This window comes from Eleutherodactylus coqui, chromosome 10 (genome assembly GCF_035609145.1).
Source record: "Eleutherodactylus coqui strain aEleCoq1 chromosome 10, aEleCoq1.hap1, whole genome shotgun sequence".
NCBI classification, from domain to species: Eukaryota; Metazoa; Chordata; class Amphibia; order Anura; family Eleutherodactylidae; genus Eleutherodactylus; species Eleutherodactylus coqui.
The window spans coordinates 3,227,153-3,252,993 of NC_089846.1; the positions used below are offsets into that span (position 1 = coordinate 3,227,153).

General features: G+C 46.3%; 2 protein-coding genes across 3 annotated transcripts in view; one reads left to right on the plus strand and one right to left on the minus strand.

Moving 5' to 3' along the window:
* Positions 1-8,991, plus strand: part of GRIN1 (glutamate ionotropic receptor NMDA type subunit 1) — a 156,670-nt gene extending 147,679 nt beyond the window's left edge. For both annotated transcript variants that reach the window (XM_066580013.1, XM_066580014.1), the window contains one exon: positions 270-8,991. In XM_066580013.1, coding sequence (XP_066436110.1) covers positions 270-338 — 69 coding nt within the window. In that variant the 3' untranslated portion in view covers positions 339-8,991. The remainder of the gene's footprint in view (positions 1-269) is intronic.
* A 907-nt stretch (positions 8,992-9,898) lies between these two features.
* LRRC26 (leucine rich repeat containing 26) lies at positions 9,899-13,348 on the minus strand. The gene is made up of 2 exons (XM_066579710.1): positions 12,614-13,348; positions 9,899-10,678 (listed from the first exon to the last, which is right to left on the minus strand). Exons 1-2 carry the CDS (start codon positions 13,224-13,226, stop codon positions 10,371-10,373), a joined length of 921 nt encoding a protein of 306 aa, XP_066435807.1. The 5' UTR covers positions 13,227-13,348; the 3' UTR covers positions 9,899-10,370.
* Between the last annotated feature and the right edge of the window lie 12,493 nt (positions 13,349-25,841).

Consider the following 25,841-nt stretch of genomic DNA (forward strand, 5'->3'; position numbering starts at 1 on the left):
CACTCTCCGTACATTACAACACAGCCACCTTCCATTCTTAGTTCAGAGCTCTATGATGACCGTGAGGTCCAATGTCTGTTCTGTATATCGTTATCAGTGTAAAGAATGTTCTCAGCCGCCAGTAACCCATCTGAATATATAACTGGCCCAACGTATTGTCGTTTTTACAGACGTAATACTCTGCAGAATGAAAGAGAAGCCGCAGCGGCGGAGACGAGGCTTGGCCCCAGTTGATCCTCACCTTTCCTCTGTATATTTGTATTTTACAGCAATACCATCCAACTGACATCACGGGTCAGCTAAATCTGTCCGATCCCTCTGTTAGCACTGTGGTGTAGTACAAAGAAGAGACAGTGACTGTTCTGGCTTGTGGATGGTATATAATGGACCTACGACGCAATTCTCATTTGCATAACCGGTAAGATGGAGGTGACAACAGGACTCTGGGACTGCATGTTCTCCCTCACCGCCTCCGGCTCCACCGTTGGATATCACTCCTCCAAGAGTTACTGCAGAGATCGCAACGGAGACCCCCCTTTTGCCCCGTACATTCGCCCCTCTCCGCCTTTTCCCCCTTTATTTTTCTGTGCTTTCCTTGGACAAACAGAACTTTTCTGAACACTTTGAACACTTTACGTTTTACCTTTTTTTCCCTTTCTTTCTTCTTTGCTGCCAAGTCTGTTCTTCCCGTCCGCTGATCATCACCCGCCTCCTGTTTTTCCATCTACAAGGAATGTCTTTATTTGCATGGGATGTATATTTCGCACATGTATTATTCATGTAATCTGTCCCTCTTTTGCTTCCTTCCGCTATGTCCTAGGTTTTTGTTTTCTTCTTATTAGGGGATAGGAGGAGCAGGTAGGTCCTTTGGGTTTTTCCAGAAGCGGCGCACCAATTGTCATGGGCTGGGCCTAGTATTGCATGTGAATGGCGACAACCTGCAATACCAGAGACGGCCCTTGAAATTAGTGGCACTGTTTCTGGGAAAAAAAGCAGACCCTTTTTTAATCTTAAGGTCCTTTTACCCGGACTGATGATCGGGCACAGATATTTGCCTGCCTGATCACCGGCCCGTCTGAATATGCCTGCAAACGGCCGATGAAAGAGCTGATCTGATCTCTTCAGCCAGCATATAAATGGTTGTTTGTGGGCAGCTCCCCTTCGGTAGAGCAGGAGGCTGTGCTGCCCAGAAATCCACTATGTATGAGGACCAACGATCCTTCCAACAATCCGGATTATCTGCTGGTGTTAACAGTGGAAGCACCAACCAACACCCTATTATGTTGATCATCACACTTATAGTATGGCAGAAGATGGGGCCGTGTTAAAGAGCCCTCAGACCATCCCTTTAAGTAGTTTCTCTTTTGTACATAAATCTAAATTCTGTCGGACGGGCCCACAATGAGGGTGGCCGTTTGTAATAAGGGAGATTATTTCATTGGTCCTGGCGATGGCTTGGTGACCAATCAGATCTTGGCTTTTATTTGTACAATGACAGCTGGAATCTGATTTCGCACCCATCTGACCCGGCCGCCGGTAAAGCAGCTCGCCAAGACTGTGGCATCCCTCACCCATCAACCACTACTGAGCCCTTCACACTGCCGCTGGTCAGGCGCTGCGCCCACTTTTGCATCACCTGACTGCCGGCGGGCTCATTAGTGGTTACCGAGTGATGGGCGTGAGTTTGGTGAGAGGGGCAGCGTAGCGGACTAATATCAGCTGTAACCCAGTCAAAGTCCTTACTAAAGCTAGCGGGGCGTCCATCCTTGTCTGGGGGGGCGGTCAATCGCATGTATGATGTCAGGACCGTATTGCTGTTCTTTTCCAGAAAACAATGTTCTTCAGAATGATGACTAGTGTACGGGCCAGAGGCGTAACTTGAAGCTTCGGGGCCACAGTGCAAAACCTGTAACAGGGCCCCCAACTATAATGCTTTATTCATAGTACTGGGCTCCCTATATGGAGAAGAGAGGCCTTATGGGCCACCTAAGGCTCCTGGGCCCGGTGCAACCGCACCCCCTGCCTCCCCTATAGTCATGCCAGTGGTACGGGGGTCCCAGCAGAGGCCCTAAGTCTGAGGGTCTGCCCGCCTCTCATATTGTGTAACATCCACTCTTCGCGGCATTGTAATATTTGTTGCTATGGTTACATACAGGATTATCATCCAAGGGGTCTAACAGGTTACCTGTTAGCCGACACAGAAGACCCCCTCTGGGGTGGGACCGGCTCCTGAATGCCCCCCATATGAGCTCATCTTTCGCTGTGTCGGAGCCGCGGCCTTCTGGGGGATCTGGTAGTCAGCAAATAGAACATTGATGACCCAACTGTCCCTGATTGGCCACGTTACACCCTAATTGTGGGGGTTGCATCATTTATAAAGTATTTGGACAGGAAGATAAATCCTCATTAACGAGGTTGTCTTAAAGTTGGACGGTCCAATCACAATGTGGATGACACTGCTCCGCTCCTTTACACCCCAGGGCGTACATTCACATCCTGGTCATGCCGGGTTTGTATGGAGCGGGATGGGGAGATGCTTGTGGTCCATGCAAGGCGGAGCAGCTACCTTAGACAGCCGACTGCCTCCCGTAACAGCCATGATCAGCACTCATGCTCATCCTCGCTGCTAACCCTTTAAATTCCACCGTCAATTCTGTTCGTGGCATTTAAAAGCCCCAATTGGTGTTCGGGGGTCCCAAATGGACCTTGCGATGAGATCTTGGGTGCAGTTCAGGTTGCCATGGAAGCTGGAGGCAATGGCGTGTCTTGATTGATGTAGTATAATGCAATATTAGGGTATTACATTATACTATATGGTCAAATGATCACCAGTTGAGTCCACCATGGAGGCTAAAAAATGGAAGGCAAAGTACAAAAAATAAAAGCCAATAAAAGTTAAAAAAATAACACCTTTGCTATATTTCTAATAAAAAAAACCAAAAAAACACCAATTTGGCATGGCTGCATCCATAATGCTGCAATCTACCCCAGCGATGCGTTGCTGCTCCCGCACAGCGAACGTCCTCATAAATAATACACAAGAACAGAAGTGCCATATTTTTTTAGCCGCCCCATATCCAAAAAAATGGAATAAAAAGTGATCAAAAAGCTCCCTGAACTCCAGTCCAGCATCAGTGAGCCTCCACAGAACCGCAGACGGAGCTGTAATAAGCCGTGGCGGCCAGACGGAGGCGCACAAAGGAATTAGGAGTTCTTTCCAAAAGTATTTTATTTTTTTAAAAGTCTAACAAAAAAAACTATATAAATTTTGTATGATAATCGTAGCGACCGGCAGAATAAAGTGTGTAACCCGCAGAGACGCGACCCCAAACACGGCGCAGCTGGGCTTCATTCCATTCTACTTTAAAAAAAGTTTTTCGGCACCTTATATGGTAACTTAAATCACTGAAAGATACAACGAGCCGCCGGCCGGCCGCCACGGGGAAGAGGTGACAATGGGAACAAATATGGCCGCCTCAGGTGGAGGGTAAGCAAAATGAAATGTTGCACTCTGGTTGGTTGCTATGGGCAACAAGTCAAGTCGTCGCCAGTCGTGTGGTAATGCTAATCCTGAGTTTTGGATAGTGCGCTTTCTACAAAAATCTGGGGACATTGGGGTGTGAGATGCCATTGGTGATGACTTGGCGTGACCGTACCGGAGTGACGCCTCCCCCGGGTGATGACACCACCGTCACCGGTATAATCGTACGCACAGTTAGGTCGGATCTCGCGTGTGATGTGTGCGTTGTGTGTCACACTGATCTGGCACGGATATGCGCCCCTCCTCCTGGCCGCGGTCACACTACAGCACCGAAATACAAGAATCATGCGGGAAAAAGTCACGCCACGTCCTCTATTTGGGCGTGCGAGGTGCCCGCGAGTGTGATTGACAACAAGCACTCCGCGATCCCCTGTCAGCCGTGGCGGAGGGCCAATACTTCCCCGAAGTGATGTGAGACGTATTAGATACAAAAATGCCTTGCATCCGCGATGTCGCATGCTTTGGTGTAGAGTAGCCTTCTGACCCCCCTGCTGCTCACCACCAAAGGACGAGGTCTTTACAGCAGCTTCCACTTACTTTCAGTTCTGTTATCTCGCTCCTGAGCGTAACGCCGGCCGCCATATTGTTATCTGGAACAATATCAGTTTACTTGTCCGTTTCATTGGCCGCTTCCCTGCGTACTGTAGCCACAACGCAGGTGCCGCCATCATGTGCGCTCGGCAGCTGCATTTGCTCAATTACTGTATTATTGCTTTTATTAAAGGGGTCTTCCCATCTGAGCCTTCCATGGCCCCTCCACAGGACCTTTACTTCCGGGACCAGTGCCTGTCTCTAGCACTGGCCCAGTCCAGATGGATGTGTTGGTCGGGCATGGTCATCACTGAAACAGCCAAGCAAAATACACGGTTTCCATCAGAGGCGGAGCTAGACTTTCCATCATCTGGGGCAAAAAATCAGTTTGGTGCCCTCAAAAGTCCATATCACCCCTTATCACCCCTTCCCGGGGACAGCCAGGAGAATCACATATGGTTCTCTGCTGCCTCCCCCATACAGACATCTGGTAATTCAATACTGCCCACCCCACTTCAAACGGCTGTAGCTGCGGTTCTATGAGTGCTACAGACATGCTTTTGGTGTCATTTTAAAGCCAAGAAATGGAACTACAGCTGCTAGAATTAGAGCAAGCTCAGTTCATCCAAAGTTGTAATGTCCTTTTCCTGCAGAACTAGCTGTGTTCCAGGTTAACAGTAGGGGGTTAATTGCTAGGCTGGTGCCCCCCCTGAGTCCTGACTGCACCCAGGACACATGCCCCGCCTGCCGCCGCACCCCCCAGCTATGCCCCTAGTTTACATAACAGTGTAGTAAAGCCAGCTCAGCTAGTTTTTATGAATTGCCGCCGCATTCAGTGGAACTAGTGATAGGGCCGGTCACGGTGGTCTCGAAGGTGGGACCGACGTCCAGCAGACTCTTGTGGCACCTCTTGTGGATACGCCATGAACGTCTCAGATGGGAAAACATCTTTACATTCTTCCCCTCCTTAGTGAAACATAAAAAGTGTCCATTATAATTCAATACTTAATTTTATCCTAACGATCACCATTTGTTAAGCGTTCTGCTATCAGCATCTTAAGCTGGCCCCACAGCGCCCCCTGTCGCACAACACGCAACCTGCACATAGCAAAAGGAGCAGACAAAGCATTTCAGTAAAAACTCCCATGTCTAATCCTTCATTATATGCAAATCGTCCGCCTCAAGTCATTCTGTCCGCCTTCACTGCTCTGCGCCCCCCTGCACTTAAGTGGCCCGCCTCCTGGACGCAAGGAGCGCCGATCTGCATACATGGCGAGAGATTACAAAGGGGAGTTTTTAATAAAATGCTTTACCTGCTTGTTTTAATACAAATACGTGTAGTTGTCAGTCTTGTGGCAGGGGGCGCCGTGGGGCCGGGGTGCTGGCCACAGAATTGCTTTAAGCGTCCGGTCTGGTACAATTAGCTGCATGATAATAATTAGGGCTCATGCATGCTGCTTCTGCAGTGTTACCTGCGACGGACGCCTGCAGCGCTCAGTGGCCTCCATTGTTCATCGGCTCTCATGTTTACCGCATTGCATACTTACTGTGTATAGACGGGTCAACTACGCTATATACAGTGAGAAGATGTATACCGCCACATACCAGCCAGGCAAAGGACACTATCTTGGCCTCCGGCAGGTGCAGGCTGGTCTACATGTGCAGAACAAATGCCGCGTGAGCGCCCCCTAATGGCTTGGAGATTGTCCTGTTATTTCCCAGTACTCGGAGCGAAGCGACGGCAAATGAAAAGATTCTGGAGCCTTTACTTCCAAATTCAAGTGATCCTGAAACAGCGCCACGTCTGCCCATGGCTAAGTCTGGTACTGCAGTTCATCCTCACTCAGGTGCAGGTTCTGGACAACCCCTTTAAGGCAGGTCCTAGAAATATACTTCTTCGTACCAGAGATAAGGACCTGAAGACAGAAGCGTAACCTGAAGCTGTTGGGCTCCAACGCTAAATCTGTAACCGGGGCCCGAATGTGATGCTTCATTCATAGTTCTGGTCTCCTAATATGGGAAGAAACCCTTCATGGGTCCTAAGGTTCCTCTAGAGTCCTGCCTCGCCTCCACATCTGTGTTATGACCGGCCTCCATAGGTAACTTATGTAAGGTATCATTCATTTATCCCCAGGTCTACACAGCCAATGGAACAAGTCCATGGAGTCCAGTGGGCGGGGCCACGAGCTCTCCTGCACCACAACCAATTCTCCTTCCATTAAAGGATCCTCTAGGATTGTCAGAGCCCGGCAGTCATCACAGCGATGATCGCTCCGTGGATGGAGGCTGGAGATCTCTTCTGGCTGCCTGCCTCCATTCACAGTAAACAGGCCTGCAGAAGCTGAACGACAAATGAATTACGAGGTGTCGTTCATTCGCTGCCGGCATTTACACTGAATGATTATCGTTCAGATCCCCGCGATCCAGTGATAATCCGAACAATATAATCGTTTGGCATACGAGGGGCGGCTGATGAGTCTTTGGGTAAAAGATAGGAAGATGAAGCTTTCCATTTCTCCCACATCCTCCCCACTGATGCCAACACACTTCTTACATCGGGATTCCAAGTTCTGGAAGCCTTGCAGAAAGAAGGATTTCGGTTGTGCCTCAAACCATAAAAGGTCGTAAAAGGGACCTAAGGGGGTTTGTGCTTTGGACAATCCCTTCTTGGTAAAAGGATCAGGGCGATCAGATGTAATGGTAGAAGTGTGCAGCTTCCCTGCAGCGCCACCACAGGTTAAAAGAGATATTACACAGTTCTTACTAAAATCTCTAGGCTCTCCATGTAATTCAGAGTGCGGCGGGTCCTCCGGGGACGCTCTGTAGTCACGCTCTGCTCTAATTGTTCTCCATCTGACGCCCCCTCACCCCTTTATATTTTAGGTACGGCGATGTCATCGGCTTCACATATTGGTTTGATGCATTTTACTTGGTTTGCTCCTCCCCCTTTCTCTTGTATTTCCTGATTTATGGGTCAACAGTTCTGTAACATTTCTTGATGTGCTCATTTATTTATCTCTGCTGTATTGTATGTTACATATCACATCCCTCGGTATCTATAGATTAGATGAGTCTGTGCAAATAAGATATATAGCCGCTCACTAGGAAATGAGATCCAATATAACGTGTGCATGCACAGTACTGCGGTCTATCATTACCATCGCAGGTACTCTGCGGGCATGAAGGGGTGCTTTAGGATGGAGGGAGGAATTGTACGCCATGGCGAACAAACGGATGATGTCACAGTTCGCTGAGCGGACGATGTCACAGTTCGCTGAGCGGACGATGTCACAGTTCGCTGAGCGGACGATGTCACAGTTCGCCGAGCGGATGATGTCACAGTTCACTGAGCGGATGATGTCACAGTTCGCTGAGCGGATGATACCACAGTTCGCTGAGCGGTTGATGTCACACTTTGCTGAGCGGTTGATGTCACACTTTGCTGAGCGGACAATGTCACACTTTGCTGAGCGGATGATGTCACAGTTCACTGAGCGGATGATGTCACAGTTCGCTGAGCGGATGATGTCACAGTTCGCTGAGCGGATGATGTCACAGTTCGCTGCTGAGCGGACAATGTCACACTTTGCTGAGCGGACGATGTCACAGTTCGCTGAGCGAATGATGTCACAGTTCGCTGAGCGGACGATGTCACACTTTGCTGAGCGGACGATGTCACACTTTGCTGAGCGGATGATGTCACAGTTCGCTCGGACATTCAGATTGAACACAAGGAGGAATAGTTTCTTGTTTTACCAGGATGGTTCATTCGTTCAGTCGCTGCCGCGGTGGGTGGGGACAACTGAATGATCGGTGTAACAACTGAATGATCGGTGTTTAAGCCAAGCGAATAAGTCAATGATTTACACCGTGCGATTATCGTTCAAATCAGACGATCCAGTGATTTTTTTTGAACGCTCGTTGTTCCGTGTAAAAGCACCTTAAATCGGTAAATGTCGGGTTGTTTTCTCTGAGATGAAAAGATTTCCATAAATCAGGCTTCAAGGAGTGTTCCAGTAATGTCACATGATTCCCTAACCACAAGATAGCTACTCGAATGGTGGGGGTCCGACCGCTGGGACCACCAGTGATCATCAAAACGGGGGGTCGGCATTACTGTACTTAGAGGCTGTGACCCCTGACCTCTCCCCCAACTCCACCAGCATCTGCGTCCTGCATGTCCTGTCCCCCTAGTTGACACCGGGGTGGGGGCGGTGTCAGGGGTTACAGTCTCTAATTACAGTAATGGCGGCCGAACAGGAGCTAGACAAACTACTTGACAATGTGGGGTTGCTTGCTACCCGGCTGGAGGTTCAGGAAGGGGAACCTAAAAATAGGGGGCCCTAGTACTGTAAGGGCCACTACTGCAGACACTATTATTCTTGGGGCCACAACTGGGGGAACTGTTGCTACTGGAGCCACTACCATCTGAGGGGGACACAATTACTAGTTATGGCCACTAGAATAATGGAGGTAAAAGCATACCTTGTGATAAGCCACACCCCTGACCACACCCCTTTTACATTGGGCGGGGTTATTTTGTGGCAGACCTAGTGATTGGATCCCCACCATTCAGACAGTTGTCCCTTATCTTATGGGTGGGGGATAACTTGATATTTCCGGAATACCCCATTAATGAAGCCATGACTTGTCCGTTGGGTAGACCTCCGTGTCTCTGCCTGTCATGGCGTCTCAGGATGTGATGGGAGCCGTCGTTCACGACTGACGAGCCGGGAGGTCTGGGCCAGAGTCTGTAGTCGGAGGGAGCCGGCAGATCTACGTTTCTGTATTTCCTCTAGAATGTATGACTAGGACCTGTCTGTATGTAATATTTCACGCGGAGCGCTCGCTCATTACCGGTTCTGTATTCGCAACTCAATGTCAGATTATTTAAAAGAGGTTTATAAATAAAGTTTTTGGAAAAGCTTCGTTTTTATGTGTTTATTTCCTAGAACATTTTTTCCCAGATTTTCCTGGAATTCAGGGAAGAAGAAAGAAAACCGGTACTGAAAAAGTGCGTCTTCTTACCGGCGCTTCTAGCGGTGAGCGATTATTAGGGAGCGCTCACACCGCGGACTTTGCTGCGCAACTTTCAGTGTGAATTCCGCCTCTAAAAACCCGTCAAAATCTGAGTGTGGAATCCAACGTGTTTTCATTGGTCTGCGATCAAGGAGGGAACCATTTGTGTTCCCCACCGTGTCAGGCAGAGGAACGCCTGTGGTTGGCCAGTCCAACCCTCCGAAGAGCGGTGTAGGCCATCCACATTGGCCAGCACTCTACGGAGGAGACGGACTGTGTTCCTACCCTTTGGGTTGGGTCGGCACACTGGTATATGGTCGTTCCCTCATACGCGGCACACTGGTAGATGGTGGTTCCCTTATAGGTGGCACACTGGTAGATGGTCGTTCCCTCATATGCGGCACACTGGTAGATGGTGGTTCCCTCATACGCGGCACACTGGTAGATGGTCATTCCCTCATACACGGCACACTGGTAGATGGTGGTTCCCTCATACGCGACACACTGGTAGATGGTGGTTCCCTTATAGGTGGCACACTGGTAGATGGTGGTTCCCTCATACGCGGCACACTGGTAGATGGTCATTCCCTCATACACGGCACACTGGTAGATGGTAGTTCCCTCATACGCGACACACTGGTAGATGGTGGTTCCCTTATAGGTGGCACACTGGTAGATGGTCTTCCCTCATACGTGGCACACTGGTAGATGGTGGTTCCCTCATACGCGGCACACTGGTAGATGGTTTTCCCTTATACGCGGCACACTAGTAGATGGTGGTTCCCTCATAGGCGGCATACTGGTAGATGGTCATTCCCTCATACGCGGCACACTGGTAGATGGTGGTTCCCTTATAGGTGGCACACTGGTAGATGGTCTTCCCTCATACGCGGCACACTGGTAGATGGTGGTTCCCTCATACGCAGCACACTGGTAGATGGTGGTTCCCTCATACGCAGCACACTGGTAGATGGTGGTTCCCTCATACGCAGCACACTGGTAGATGGTGGTTCCCTCATACGCAGCACACTGGTAGATGGTGGTTCCCTCATACGTGGCACACTGGTAGATGGTCGTTCCCTCATACGCGGCACACTGGTAGATGGTCGTTCCCTCATACGCGGCACACTGGTAGATGGTCGTTCCCTCATACGCGGCACACTGGTAGATGGTGGTTCCCTCATACACGGCACACTGGTAGATGGTGGTTCCCTCATACGCGGCACACTGGTAGATGGTCATTCCCTCATACGCGGCACACTGGTAGATGGTGGTTCCCTCATACACGGCACACTGGTAGATGGTGGCCGTTTGTTGCGCTCACCCGTTTCCTGATGGTCCGTTTCTTATACACTTGTGGTTTTCGTTGGGCTTTTAGTAAGAAGCGTTCGTAGAAAACAACGAGTGACCCCGTTACCAGGCAGAGGATGATGCTATTCAGGAATAGCGCGATGCCGATGAGCAGGAAGTACAGGTACTCGTAGAGCGTGAAGAAGCTCTGGCAGTGGTCAAACGAACCCTTCTCAATCTCCATGATGGGATACTGGTTGAGATACTTGGGGACCCCACACAAAGTTCGCTCTTTCTCTGAAAGACATTAACAAAAACAAAGAAAAAATATTTCAGAGAAGCCGCTATTTTGAGGTAGAGGCGTATGTTCGGAAAATGGCGCCCTCCGGTGGCTCACTACAGAATACATTGCAACTCAGAAGAGCCTTAAAGCTGTTTTCCAGGACTTAAATATTGATGACTTATCCTTAGGGCTCTCTGACCGAGCGTTTGCTACCACGTATTACACAAGCGGGTTTTCCGCGCATAAGCCACAGTACGAACCCCACATTGCCGTTTAATTGTGCCTCTCACAAACAGCGAGTGAAATGCGTGAGACAAGACTGCGGCGCCATCTTGGTGTGCAGTACATGTACATTCAGGCTAAGACCATGTATGGGGGTTGCCGGCACGCAGCAGGTGCGCATGTCATTGCATACTTGTTGCATGCTCCTGCACATGGGATACACCTGCAGCATGCAACAAAACACGCTGATGTGAGAGAGCCCGCAGCACGGGTCATCGGTATCAGATCGGTGGAGGGCCAACGCCATACACCCGTGCAGAGCGACTGACTCAGGGAGCCATGACACTTGAACGCACGCTGCAGCCTCTAGTTTACCGCACATGCAGCGGGTATACCTGGTGCTGCAGCTCATCGTCTGATCGGTGGTGGTGGCGGGGGGGGGGGGGGGGGTTGGACCCCTACAGTCTAATATTGATGTCTTAAAGGGGCTATACCATGATTACAAGTTATCCCCTATCCATGCTGGGGGTCTCACCAATCTCCAGAACGGGACTTCCGTGTCCCCCTCTCTTGGCACTGTGAATGAAGCGCTGGCCAAGCCTGGACGGTCAGTGTACCATTCATGTCAAAGGGGATGAGGGACCTAGTCCAGCAGCATTGGGTATCTCTGCAGTCCCACTGGAAGTGATCGGAGCGCTAATGTGCCGGCTCACCCAGCGCTCCGTCTCCTCCTCACTGTGTAGTAACTCCTCAGTGAGGAGGACGGGGGACACGGGCCCCCCGTTCTCAAGATCCATGGGGGTCTCAGTGGTGAGACGCTCACCGATCAGCAGGTTATCCCCTCTTACTATGGAGAGGGGGATAAATTGCTATCCTGGTACAACCACTTCACGTAAGGACAGGTCATCATCAAAGTCCCAGAAACCCCCGAAAGATGTATTTTCTCTTTCATACTCTAAAAGGCATCGCCCGCTAGATGAAGGAGATAACTAGCAGGGAGTCCGACTGCAGGGACCACCCCAATCCCAAAAACCGGTCCCAAAGGCCCCACATGATTGTAATGGCGGTCACGCATGTTCTGTCAGGTAAGGGTGGATACAGGGAATATACAGATGTAGTAACGCTACGCAGAGGTTTTTTGCTCCTTGCCCCATGATATTTGCATATTGCGGCTGTTCCAATGCAAACAAATGAATATTCCCTCTGTACAACAGTGTAGGCATGTAGGCACGCTCCGGTAATGACGCGGCACCCGGGAGCTTCTGCGTTACACTCTCTGCATCTGTATTTCGGTGGTTTCATGATGATGGACCAAGTAGCCATGGGAGAGTAGGAGAGACCTCTAGAACATAGCAAACAGCACAAGGTTGTACCCCGGGGCGTACAGAGCAGGAGATACAAAACCTTCTATATACTCCATGTTGTAAAAACAGCCATAAGACTATAGACTCATGTACGGAATATCACATTAACCCTTGATGCCCATGTGGTGGTTCTAGCCGTATGATCGGCACTTGGGGTTTATTCTAGTCACACGTGGTCCTGAGTTATCTAGAATAGTTATAGAATGTGAAGTTATCAGAAAACTAGGTAACCTGCTTGATACGGTCCCGTCTTCCACACAGTATCTCTAAGAACCCATCCTCACATAGACACAATCTCAGTCATTTAGCTCTAGTAAACCAAGACCCTAAAGGCCGAATTCTCCTTAACTTGTAGAATCTTACCATAAACCTTCTGGGCATTGTCTATCATCCAACACAACAGATACTGAATGTCACAAGTGCAAACCCAGGGGTTCCCATCCAATCTCAAGCGTGTCAAGGCTGGCAGATGATATAAAATGTCCACCCTCAGGCCGGTCAGGACGTTGTTGTGTAAGTAAAGGGTGGTAAGATTTCCGAGAGGTTCCAGCACATTCCCGGGCAGCCAGGCGATCTGGTTGTTTCCCAAGTTTAATGTTTTAAGACTGGATAACGGCTTGAAAACCTCTGGTTTTAGGGTCGTCAACTGGTTGCTGCTGAGATCCAAGTAGCTGAGGTTTTGAAGGTTCTTGAAAGCTTGAGGGTCAATGGCGGATATTAGGTTGTTGTGTAACTCCAGACGACTAAGGTTGGTGTACTTATGGAATGATAAGCTCTTCAGAGAAGTGACTTTATTGTAGGCGAGCAGCAATGTATGGATGCCCTCCTCCAGATTGTCTGGGGGGAAATAAAGCCCTCTTCCATAGCAGTCTACAACTCCTGAAGAGCAACTGCAGACATCGGGACAGCGGGAGCTCTGCGGACGGCTCAGACCAATAAGGGTCATGCAGATGACGACCTCCAGACAAGACGGCATGTCAATAACCAATCTTCTGTCAATTCAGAAAATACAGGTCAAACTTTGGAGATCCTACAAATATCCATGAGTTCTGGCCCTGCACCATCTTGAGGCTGCAGGTTGTTCTGTAAATGTCTTTAAAGTCATCCTATAAGTTCAACACTGGAGAAGAAATATCTTCCAAAGTTGTGCTAATTTCTTGTGTAAACGGCGGGTCACATGAGCTGTGCAAATATTAACTGAGATTTAGCTAAGGTTATGTGGCTGCTATGTTTTCTCTCATTGTTCTCCTATTGACAGGGATAGGAGGATTAACTCCACCCAACAGGATGGAGGAAAAGATAAATATTTCTCACCCAGAAAGGGCAGACTGGAGGCGATTAGTGAGGGGGGCCGAACCTTACTTACACTCACAGCAAAGGTTGTCTTGTTTAAAGGGGTTGGCTCCCAAAAATAAGTTATAACTCATCTGATCGGGGTTGCAAGGGGGTTGAGCACTGGGACTCCCACATATCATGAGAACCAGGGTCCAAAACATCCCTGAATGAATGGAGTGGTGGTCACACATGCGCACTCTCTCTCCACTCACTTTGGTGGTCACACATGCGCACTCTCTCTCCACTCACTTTGGTGGTCACACATGCGCACTCTCTCTCCACTCACTTTGGTGGTCACGCATGCGCACTCTCTCTCCACTCACTTCTATGAGACTGCTGGGTATAGCTGAGGACGAGCAGATAAATGAGGCCCGGTTCTGGTTGGTTCTATGGTCTTTGCTGCTTGGTGGTAAGAAGCTGTGTAGGTGCTGGGAAAATGGAGCAAGAGAAAATACATAAAAAGGAAAATAAATGCCAGGGACTTCTGTCGTGGATGTGAAGCGGAGCCGTCAGCAGTGGTCACTCTGCTCCGGTCAGTAACAGGCCTAGATGGGGTTGGGTCAGGTTCACTTACCACAGGGGCCGGGTCAACCTGGTCTCTTTTTCTGCAGTGCTGGGCCCGCTTTATGGTAGCTGGACCCAGAATCCCATGGGGTCATATCAACATCCCCTCTGAGCAGGGTTGGCAGTAAAAGAACTCCCTGCTGTAGGGTCGGCGATGGGCCAAATGGGATACAAGGCAAAACATATCTCGCGACTCCACACACTGCTGAAGAATTATTATTAGCCCCCACTTGTAACGGGTATAGCCCAAGGAGAGGAGCGGGCTGTCTTTAGGAAGCGGTTGAGTAGAGGCCAACTTGTACTCCAGACTTCGGCACCACAACTCCCACTTTACGACTTTCTTTACCTCTTGACTGGGCTTCTGTCTCCACAACTTCTCACACAGATGTAAGGGACACTCTTCCACATCTCTCCACGGCTAACTCCGCACTAAAATGCCACCATCAGAAATTGGGCCGGCCAGCTTCCAGTTTTGGTTCCTTAGAGCGCTCACTGCCGCCTAATATTTGTAAAGAAACATGCACAAAAGGCATAAGACGCTAAAGGATCACACGGAACACCACATCCTTTCTTTTACCCCCTTACAGATGCCAAAGTCAGCACCATAATGGGGGCTCATTCTGATCTTTGCTATGGGGTCCCCTCGTATATATATGCTACTACATGAGGCGAGTCCACCAGACCAACTGACTGGATGGTCAACCCCCTCTAGGAAGATCATCATGTAGGAGGCCGTTATCATGAGGCAATCTGAGCCTTCTGCCTCAGGCAGCAGTCTGCGGGACCCCAGAGGGGCGGCAGGTGCCACCTAGATGGTAGTCAATAATGGACAGTAAAAAATAATTGCCAGCAGCATCTGCGAACCACGGGGCCACCCAACAAGAACTTAACTTACTTGCCCCGTTGCTCCCATCCGGCAGCTGACCCTACGGTGGTCAGAGTGTAGACCGTAAACTCTTCCCTCTGGAGTTGGCATTTCTGCATGCAGATTTCTGTCAGCTAGCTGTACATATATAATTATATACAGAAGATACCCATGTTATACCAGCATGCTCCATATCCCTATATACAGGAGATGTATAACTTATACCAGCTGTACATGTATAATTATATACAGGAGATACCCAGGTTATACCAGCATGCTCCATATCCCTATATACAGGAGATGTATAACTTATACCAGCTGTACATGTATAATTATATACAGGAGATACCCAGGTTATACCAGCATGCTCCATATCCCTATATACAGGAGATGTATAACTTATACCAGCTGTACATATATAATTATATACAGGAGATACCAAGGTTATACCAGCATGCTCCATATCACTATATACAGGATGTATAACTTATACCAGCTGTACATGTATAATTATATACAGGAGATCCCCAGGTTATACCAGCATGCTCCAAATCCCTATATACAGGAGATGTATAACCTATACCAGCAGTACACATATAATTATATACAGAAGATACCTATGTTATACCAGCATGCTCCATATCCCTATATACAGGAGATGTATAACTTATACCAGCTGTACATGTATAATTATATACAGGAGATACCCAGGTTATACCAGCATGCTCCATATGACTATATACAAGAGATGTAAACCTATACCAGCTGTACAGGTATAATTATATACAGGAGATACCCAGGTTATACCAGCATGCTCCATATCACTTTATACAGGAGATGTATAACCTATACCAGCTGTACACATATAGTTATATACAGGAGATCCCAGGTTATACCAGCACTATATACAAAAGATGTATAACCTATACCAGCTGTACATGTATAATTATATACAGGAGATCCCCAGGTTATACCAGCATGCTCCATATCACTATATACAAGAGATGTATAACCTATACCAGCTGTACATGTATAATTACATACAGGAGATCCCCAGGTTATACCAGCATGCTCCATATCACTATATACAGGGGATGTATAACCTATACCAGCTGTACATATATAATTATATACGGGAGATACCCAGGTTATACCAGCATGCTCCATATCACTATATCACAGGAGATGTATAACCTATACCAGCTGCCCATATATAATTATATACAGGAGATACCCAGGTTATACCAGCATGCTCCATATCACTATATACAGGGGATGTATAACTTATACCAGCTGTACATATATAATTATATACAGGAGATACCCAGGTTATACCAGCATGGTACATAGCACTATAGACAGGAGATGTATAACTTATACCAGCTGTACATATATAATTATATACAGGAGACACCCAGGTTATACCAGCATGCTCCATATCACTATATACAGGAGATGTATAACTTATACCAGCTGTACATATATAATTAGATACAGGAGATACCCAGGTTATACCAGTATGCTCCATATCACTATATACAGGATGTATAACTTATACCAGCTGTACATATATAAATATATACAGGAGAACCCCAGGTTATACCAGCATGCTCCATATCACTATATACAGGAGATGTATAACTTATACCAGCTGTACATATATAATTATATACAGGAGATACCTAGGTTATACCAGCATGCTCCATATCACTATATACAGGAGATGTATAACTTATACCAGCTGTACATATATAATTATATACAGGAGATCCCCAGGTTATACCAGCATGCCTCATATCACTATATACAGGGGGATGTATAACTTATACCAGCTGTACATATATAATTATATACAGGAGATACCCAGGTTATACCAGCATGCTGCATATCACTATATACAGATGTATAACCTATACCAGCTGCACATATATAATTATATACTGGAGATACCCAGGTTATACCAGCATGCTCCATATCACTATATACAGGATGTATAACATATACCAGCAGGACATATATAATTATGTACAGGAGATACCCAGGTTATACCAGCATGCCCCATATCACTATATACAGGATGTATAACTTATACCAGCTGTACATATATAATTAAATACTGAAGATACTCAGGTTATACCAGCGTGCTCCATATAACTATATACAGGAGATGTATAGCTTATACCAGCTGTACATATATAATTATATACAGGATATCCCCAGGTTATACCAACATGCTCCATATCACTATATACAGGAGATGTATAACTTATACCAGCTGTACATATATAATTATATACAGGAGATACCCAGGGTATACCAGCTGTACATATATAATTATATACAGGAGATCCCCAGGTTATACCAGCATGCTTCATATCACTGTATACAGGAGATGTATAACTTATACCAGCTTTGCATATATAATTATATAAAGGAGATCCCCAGGTTATACCAGCATGCTCCATATCATTATATACAGGAGATGTATAACTTATACCAGCTGTACATATATAATTATATAAAGAAGATACCCAAGTTATACTAGCATGCTCCCTATCATTATATACAGGAGATATATAACCTATACCAGCTGTACATATATAATTATATACATGAGATACCCAGGTTATACCAGCATGCTCCATATCACTATATACAGGATGTATAACCTATACAAGCTGTACATATATAATTATATACAGGAGATCCCCAGGTTATAGCAGCATGCTTCATATCACTATATACAGGATGTATAACTTATACCAGCTGTACATATATAATTATATACAGTATATACCCAGGTTATACCAGCATGCTCCATATCACTATATACAGGGGATGTATAACTTATACCAGCTGTACATATATAATTGCCTACAGGAGATCCCCAGGTTATACCAGCATGCTCCATATCACTATATACAGGATGTATAACGTATACCAGCTGTACATATATAATTATATACCGAAGATCCCCAGGTTATACCAGCATGCTCCATATCACTATACACAGGAGATGTATAACTTATACCAGCTGCATAGATATATATGTGCATATAATAGAATACATATGTTATTACCATAACAGTAGTAATATGGAGCATGTTGGTAAAATCTGGGTATCTCCTGTATATAATTATATATGTACAGCTGGTATAAGTTATACATCTCCTGTATATAGTGATATGGAGCATGCTGGTATAACCTGGGGATCTCCTGTATATAATTACATATGTAGAGCTGGTATAAGTTATACATCTCCTGTATATAGTGATATGGAGCATGCTGATATAACCTGGGTATCTCCTGTATATAATTATACATGTACAGCTGGTATATGTTATACATCTCCTGTATATAGTGATACGGGGCATGCTGCTATAACCTGGGGATCTCCTGTATATAATTATATATGTACAGTTGGTATAAGTTATACATCCTGTATATAGTGATATGGAGCATGCTGGTATAACCTGGGTATCGCCTGTATATAATTATATATGTACAGCTGGTATAAGTTATACATCCTGTATATAGTGATATGGAGCATGCTGGTATAATCTGGGGATCTCCTGTATATAATTATATATGTACAGCTTGTATAAGTTATACATCTCCTGTATATAGTGATATGGAGCAAGCTGGTATAACCTGGGTATCTCCTGTATATAAATATATATGTACAGCTGGTATAAGTTATACATCTCCTGTATATAGTAATATGGAGCATGCTGGTATAACCTGGGTATCTCCTGTATATAATTATATATGTACAGCTGGTATAAGTTATAAATCCTGTATATAGTAATATGGAGCATGCTGGTATAACCTGGGTATCTCCTGTATATAGTGATATATCTACAGCTGGTATAAGTTATACATCTCCTGTATATAGTGATATGGAGCATGCTGGTATAACCTGGGCATCTCCTGTATATAATTATATATGTACAGCTAGTATAAGTTATACATCTCCTGTATATAGTGATATGGAGCATGCTGGTATAACCTGGGGATCTCCTGTATATAATTATATATGTACAGCTAGTATAAGTTACACATCTCCTGCATATAGTGATATGGAGCATGCTGGTATAACCTGGGTATCTCCTGTATATAATTATATATGTACAGCTGGTATAGGTTATACATCTCCTGTATATAGTGATATGGAGCATGCTGGTATAACCTGGGGATCTCCTGTATATAATTATGTATGTACAGCTGGTATAAGTTATACATCTCCTGTATATAGTGAAATGGAGCATGCTGGTATAACCTGGGTATTCCCTGTATATAATTATACATGTATAGCTGGTATAGGTTAAACATCCTGTATATAGTGATATGGAGCATGCTGGTATAACCTGGAGATCTCCTGTATATAATTATATATGTACAGCCGGTATAAGTTATACATCTCCTGTATATAGTGATATGGAGCATGCTGGTATAACCTGGGTATTTCATGTATATAATTATATATGTACAGCTGGTATAAGTTACACATCTCCTGCATATAGTGATATGGACCATGCTGGTATAACCTGGGTATCTCCTGTATATAATTATATATGTACAGCTGGTATACGTTATACATCCCCCTGTATATAGTGATATGGAGCATGCTGGTATAACCTGGGTATCTCCTGTATATAATTATATATGTACAGCTGGTATAAGTTAAACATCCCCTGTATATAGTGATATGGAGCATGCTGATATAACCTGGGTATCTCCTGTATATAATTATACATGTACAGCTGGTATATGTTATACATCTCCTGTATATAGTGATACGGGGCATGCTGCTATAACCTGGGGATCTCCTGTATATAATTATATATGTACAGCTGGTATAAGTTATAAATCCTGTATATAGTGATATGGAGCATGCTGGTATAACCTGGGTATCGCCTGTATATAATTATATATGTACAGCTGGTATAAGTTATACATCCTGTATATAGTGATATGGAGCATGCTGGTATAATCTGGGGATCTCCTGTATATAATTATATATCTACAGCTTGTATAAGTTATACATTTCCTGTATATAGTGATATGGAGCATGCTGGTATAACCTGGGGATCTCTTGTATATAATTATATATGCACAGCTGGTATAAGTTATACATCCTGTATATAGTGATATGGAGCATACTGGTATAACCTGGGGATCTCCTGTATATAACTATATATGTACAGCTGGTATAAGTTATACATCCCCTGTATATAGTGATATGGAGCATGCTGGTATAACCTGGGGATCTCCTGTATATAATTATATATGTACAGCTGGTATAAGTAATATCTCCTGTATATAGTGATATGGAGCATGCTGGTATAACCTGGGTATCTCCTGTATATAATTATACATGTACAGCTGGTATAAGTTATACATCTCCCTGTATATAGGGATATGGAGCATGCTGGTATAACCTGGGTATCTCCTGTATATAATTATATATGTACAGCTGGTATAAGTTATACATCTCCTGTATATAGTGATATGGAGCTTGCTGGTATAACCTGGGTATCTCCTGTATATAATTATATATGTACAGCTGGTATAAGTTATACATCTCCTGTATATAGTGATATGGAGCATGCTGGTATAACCTGGGTATCTCCTGTATATAATTATATATGTACAGCTGGTATAAGTTATACATCTCCTGTATATAGTGATATGGAGCATGCTGGTATAACCTGGGGATCCCCTGTATATAATTATATATGTACAGCTGGTATAAGTTATACATCTCCTGTATATAGTGATATGGAGCATGCTGGTATAACCTGGGGATCCCCTGTATATAATTATATATGTACAGCTGGTATAAGTTATACATCTCCTGTATATAGTGATATGGAGCATGCTGGTATAACCTGGGGATCCCCTGTATATAATTATATATGTACAGCTGGTATAAGTTATACATCTCCTGTATATAGTGATATGGAGCATGCTGGTATAACCTGGGGATCCCCTGTATATAATTATATATGTACAGCTGGTATAAGTTATACATCTCCTGTATATAGTGATATGGAGCATGCTGGTATAACCTGGGGATCCCCTGTATATAATTATATATGTACAGCTGGTATAAGTTATACATCCTGTATATAGTGATATGGAGCATGCTGGTATAACCTGGGGATCTCCTGTATATAATTATATACGTACAGCTGGTATAAGTTATACATCTCCCTGTATATAGTGATATGGAGCATGCTGGTATAACCTGGGGATCTCCTGCATATAATTATATATGTACAGCTGGTATAAGTAATATCTCCTGTATATAGTGATATGGAGCATGCTGGTATAACCTGGGTATCTCCTGTTTATTATTGCAGACTTTACACACACTGAAACACATTTGCTTTAATAAGACTACATGTGCTGTATAAGTCCGCATGCGGTTTTTAATAATCTGTGCCGTTTCTTGAACGCTGCTTAGTTTTTGAATACTCTATACAGTTTTTTTATTTGCTCTCTAATTGTGGTTCAAAAATGCAAGAAAAACCACGAACTCGACCCGAGGGGCTGCGAACACATTACTGCAGTCCAGGAAATGAGTCGTGTTTGGAAAGCTTACAGATCATGTGTGTAAATTTATTTTGCTGTACGCAGCACGGTTTAGGTATGGGTACCGGTACAAGTGGTGGGGGGCCGAGATGAACTTTTGCTTCCTGGCCCCTAAGGCTTTAGCTGCGCCCCTGTTATTGGGGCCACTATTGCACTAATACTACTAGGGGCGTTATTATTCTATCACCTCAGACAAGGGTCAGATATGTGTTGGGTGCCTTGTGTGTTGGCACTTTGCCTGTAAAATGAGTGGTTTTTTTTTGCCAGGATGGGGGGCGCCATTTCACACTTTATCACAGGCAGCGTAAGGGCGGTTGGCACGCCTGCATTCAAGTGCCCCATTATGGACAGAAATCATGCTGATGGGAGGGAAGAAGACCGTCCGCCACGTATCGCTGGGCTGTACATCACCGTGTGATTGGTAAAGCAGCTCTGCGGCCCCTTCATGGTCTGGATCGGTGGGCATCGGACCCCTACCAGCTACAGGGTACCCTAATATTACATCGCCACTTTATTGGATAGGGGGCGCACGTTTATTACAGAGAATTTAGAGGAGCAGAAAATGAAATTCCTTTTACTCATCGCAGAAACAATCAGCATGAACAGTGATGGATCCGTAACATGAGCCTGGTGGAGCGCTGCCAGATGTCAGGAGCGCCGGGTAAACACAGCCCGTGGCGTCCCGGGCAATAGAGGATTTAGTAAGACGTCAATGCAGATTGTGGTTTCCCGGCCCGACACGCGGATCCCGTTGGTAAACATGTTTGGGTGAAGCAGATTAACGTGTTCGGTGGAAGGAGACATCCTGATCGGGAGACTCTCCAATCACCCAACTGCTGACGTGCAATCAGGGGATTCCATCCCCCAGGGAAAGGAGGGACAAACATAACAGCGCCCCTTTACACTAAGTCACGCCCCTCTATATCCCCTAATAATGCCCTTCCGAGACCCCCTCACACAAGAATAGGGCTTGCAATGTGTGCTGTCTCAGAAATCGCACACGTTTGGGGTGTCCGTGGGCTGCACAATCTGAGTTGTGCCTGAGGATCTTGGGCGCAACTTGCTATCAGCACCGTAAATATGGCCTTAGTGGTCCTTCGTTGGCGCCCTCAAGACTCATGATGGTCCACCGTTGGAGGCCTCGGTACTAACAGTGGCCCCGCAGTTGGCAGCCGTGGTACTAACGGTGGTCCCCCATTGGTGGCCTTGGTTCTAACGTGTTCCCGTGTTAGCGGCGTCAGTACTAACGGTGGTCCCGTGTTGGCAGCCTTGGTACTAACAGTGGTTCTCCATTGGCGGCCTCAGTACTAACAGTGGTCCCCCATTGGCAGCCTCGGTTCTAACGGTGGTCTTCTGTTGGCGGCCTCGGTACTAATGGTGGTCCCCCGTTGGTTGCCTTGGTACTAACCGTGGTCTCAGTAGTAAAAGTGCCCCCAGTTAGATGCCAGAGTCACCTCACCTTCTCTGCTGTTACTCCACATCCTGCTGATCTCCCCATGTCAATCAATGGCTGTAGGGAGATCAGTGAGGTCGGAAGGACGGCAAGCGGAGAGGCAGCAGAGAAGATGAGTAAAATATGTTGTTTTACATGTCAGATCTGGGGGGGCATACCTCCTGCCGCCCAGGACCACGGGACAGCGTATGAAATCCAGGATGGTTGGGAGGCATTTGATTCTCTTACATAATGATATTATAAATAGGAGTAATTCCTATGATGGCTAGGAGGAAGCCAGAGCAGACCGGCCGTCCCGGGTGCGTCAGGCTGGTGTCCCCTAGAGACGCGGACTATTGTGGCCTTAGGGACACAGCTGTATGGGGGTTGTTTTTTAGGCGCTGAGCTGTAATTTTCATTGGAACCATTTTTGGGTACATATAATGCATTGCAGGGGCATAACTAAAGGCTCTGGGGCCCGGGTGAAAAAAGTTCAACTCGCCCCCCCGTACCTAAACGGCGCTGCCTACAGCTGCAAAGCCAATGTACACCCATAATCTGCCCCTCGGCGTAAGCTTCGTAAACATGACGCATTTCTTGGACGTGAAAATTAGAAGCCCTTTACGCCGGGCTCACACGAGCGTATGCTTACCGCGTATTATACCTGCGCTATACATGCATGTGATGTGCGGTAATTCACAGACAATCACATAGGTCGCCATACGCAGTACTGCTCACAAGAGCAAGTAAAAAAGTATGGAACATGCGAGCGCAAAAAGGAATGCAGCATATTCTATCTTGTGGAGTATTATGAGTGAGACCATTTTTCTCTTAAGGTGGCTTCACACGAGTGTGTTTTTGTGTGTACATATGTGCGCACCCATGTACGTGCAAAAACCCTGCATTGTTTTTTAGGGAAGGGCTTTACATATAAGCCCCTCCCTGAAAAAGAAACATTTTATTGTAAAAAAAATAAATAAAAAATATACTTACCTCTCCGCTGCTGCCGTGACCCGCGGGGATGAAGAACACATCTTCCCGAATAAATGATGAGTGAGAGCTGCCTGGGATTGGCTGATCACCTCAGCCAATCACATTCAGCTCCTTCAGAAGGCGGGGATTTTAAATTCCCGTCTGCTGATAGATCAGCACCACAGTGCAGGGAACAGCAGGAGAAGACGCGGCTGTTCCCCGGCAGCTGAAGGGAGGTGAGCAAGGGGATGAAGGGGGTCACGGCAGCGGCGGAGAGGTAAGCACATTTTTTATTATTTTTCTTTTTTACACTAAAATGTTTCTTTTTCAGGGCAGGGCTTATATGTAAAGCTCTTCCCTGAAAAAGAATGCAGAGGCGCCGGCAGCAGCCGCGGCTCCATTGAAAAAATTGCGTGCATTCCCTATGGTGCACGCATGTCCTATCTTTGCAGGCACACGCCAGTAAAGCACGGACATGTGAACACACCATAGGGAATGCATTGTTGCAAATAGAAGCGTGTTTTTGTGCATGCGTATGCACATACAAAAACACGCTCGTATGAAGCCACCCTAAGGGAGCATAATCAATACCGCCCATACGCAATGTAAAATATGTGTAATGCGCCACTGAGGAGCGACGGCGTGGGAAATATAAACAACAAAAATAAACACGTGGACTGCACATGAGCGCGTCCGCGCGCTACAGTCATAGGCAGTTTTGCTGCCATACATGGCGATAAGCCGGATCACTGCCGGCTCCACAGCGATAAAAGCTATGCTTACGGCCTTGTTGGCCCGGCATTAGGAGGGGTTCCTGTATTGGATTGCGCTTTTGAACCACAATTTAAAAAACACATAAAACAACAAGAATACCTCCTGACACCCACACACATGACACACACAGCTCTGCTACATCCATTCTGATCCACAGACATCAGACACAGCTCCGCTATATCCATCCTGACCCCAACACACATCACACACACAACTCCACTCACTCAATCCATCTATCCAGAAGCTCACAGCTCCACTACATCCATACTGACTGACTGACACACACAACTCCGCTACATCCATCGTGACCCCCACACGATATACACAGCTCCACTACATCCATGCTGTTCCCCATACATCACACTCACAGCCCTGCTACATCAATCCTGATCCCCACACAGATGACACACACAGCTCCGCTACATGCATCCTGACACCCACACACATGACACACATAGCTCCGCTACATCCATCCTGACCCCCGCACACATGACACACAGCTCCACTACATCCATCCTGACCCCCACACACATCACACATCAAACACAAGTCCACTACATCCATCCTGATCCCCAGACATCACACACAAAGCTCCGCTACATCCATCCTGATCCCCAGACATCACACACAGCTCCGCTACATCCATCCTGATCCCCAGACATGACACACACAGCTCTGCTGCATTCATACTGACCCCCACACATATCAAACACACAGCTCCGTTACATCCATCCTGACCCCCACACACACAGCTCCGCTACATCCATTCTGACCCCCACACACATCACAAACACGGCTCCGCTACATCCATCCTGACCCCCACACACATCACACACACAGCTCCGCTACATCCATCCTGACCCCCACACACATCACACACACAGCTCCGCTACATTCATCCTGACCCCCAAACACATCACACACAGCTCCACTACATCCATCCTGACCCCCACACTCAAACACACACAGCACCACTACATCCATTCTGACCCCCACACACACATCACACACAGCTCCACTACATCCATCCTGACCCCCACACACGACACACA

Excerpts from the sequence above, each read along its gene's own strand:
- LRRC26 (XM_066579710.1), bottom strand. The coding sequence starts at position 13,226 with ATGCCGTCTTGTCTGGAGGTCGTCATCTGCATGACCCTTATTGGTCTG. Across the intron at positions 10,679-12,613 it reads CAATGCCCAGAAGGTTTATG|AGAAAGAGCGAACTTTGTGT; the intron begins GTAAGATTCTAC and ends AATGTCTTTCAG.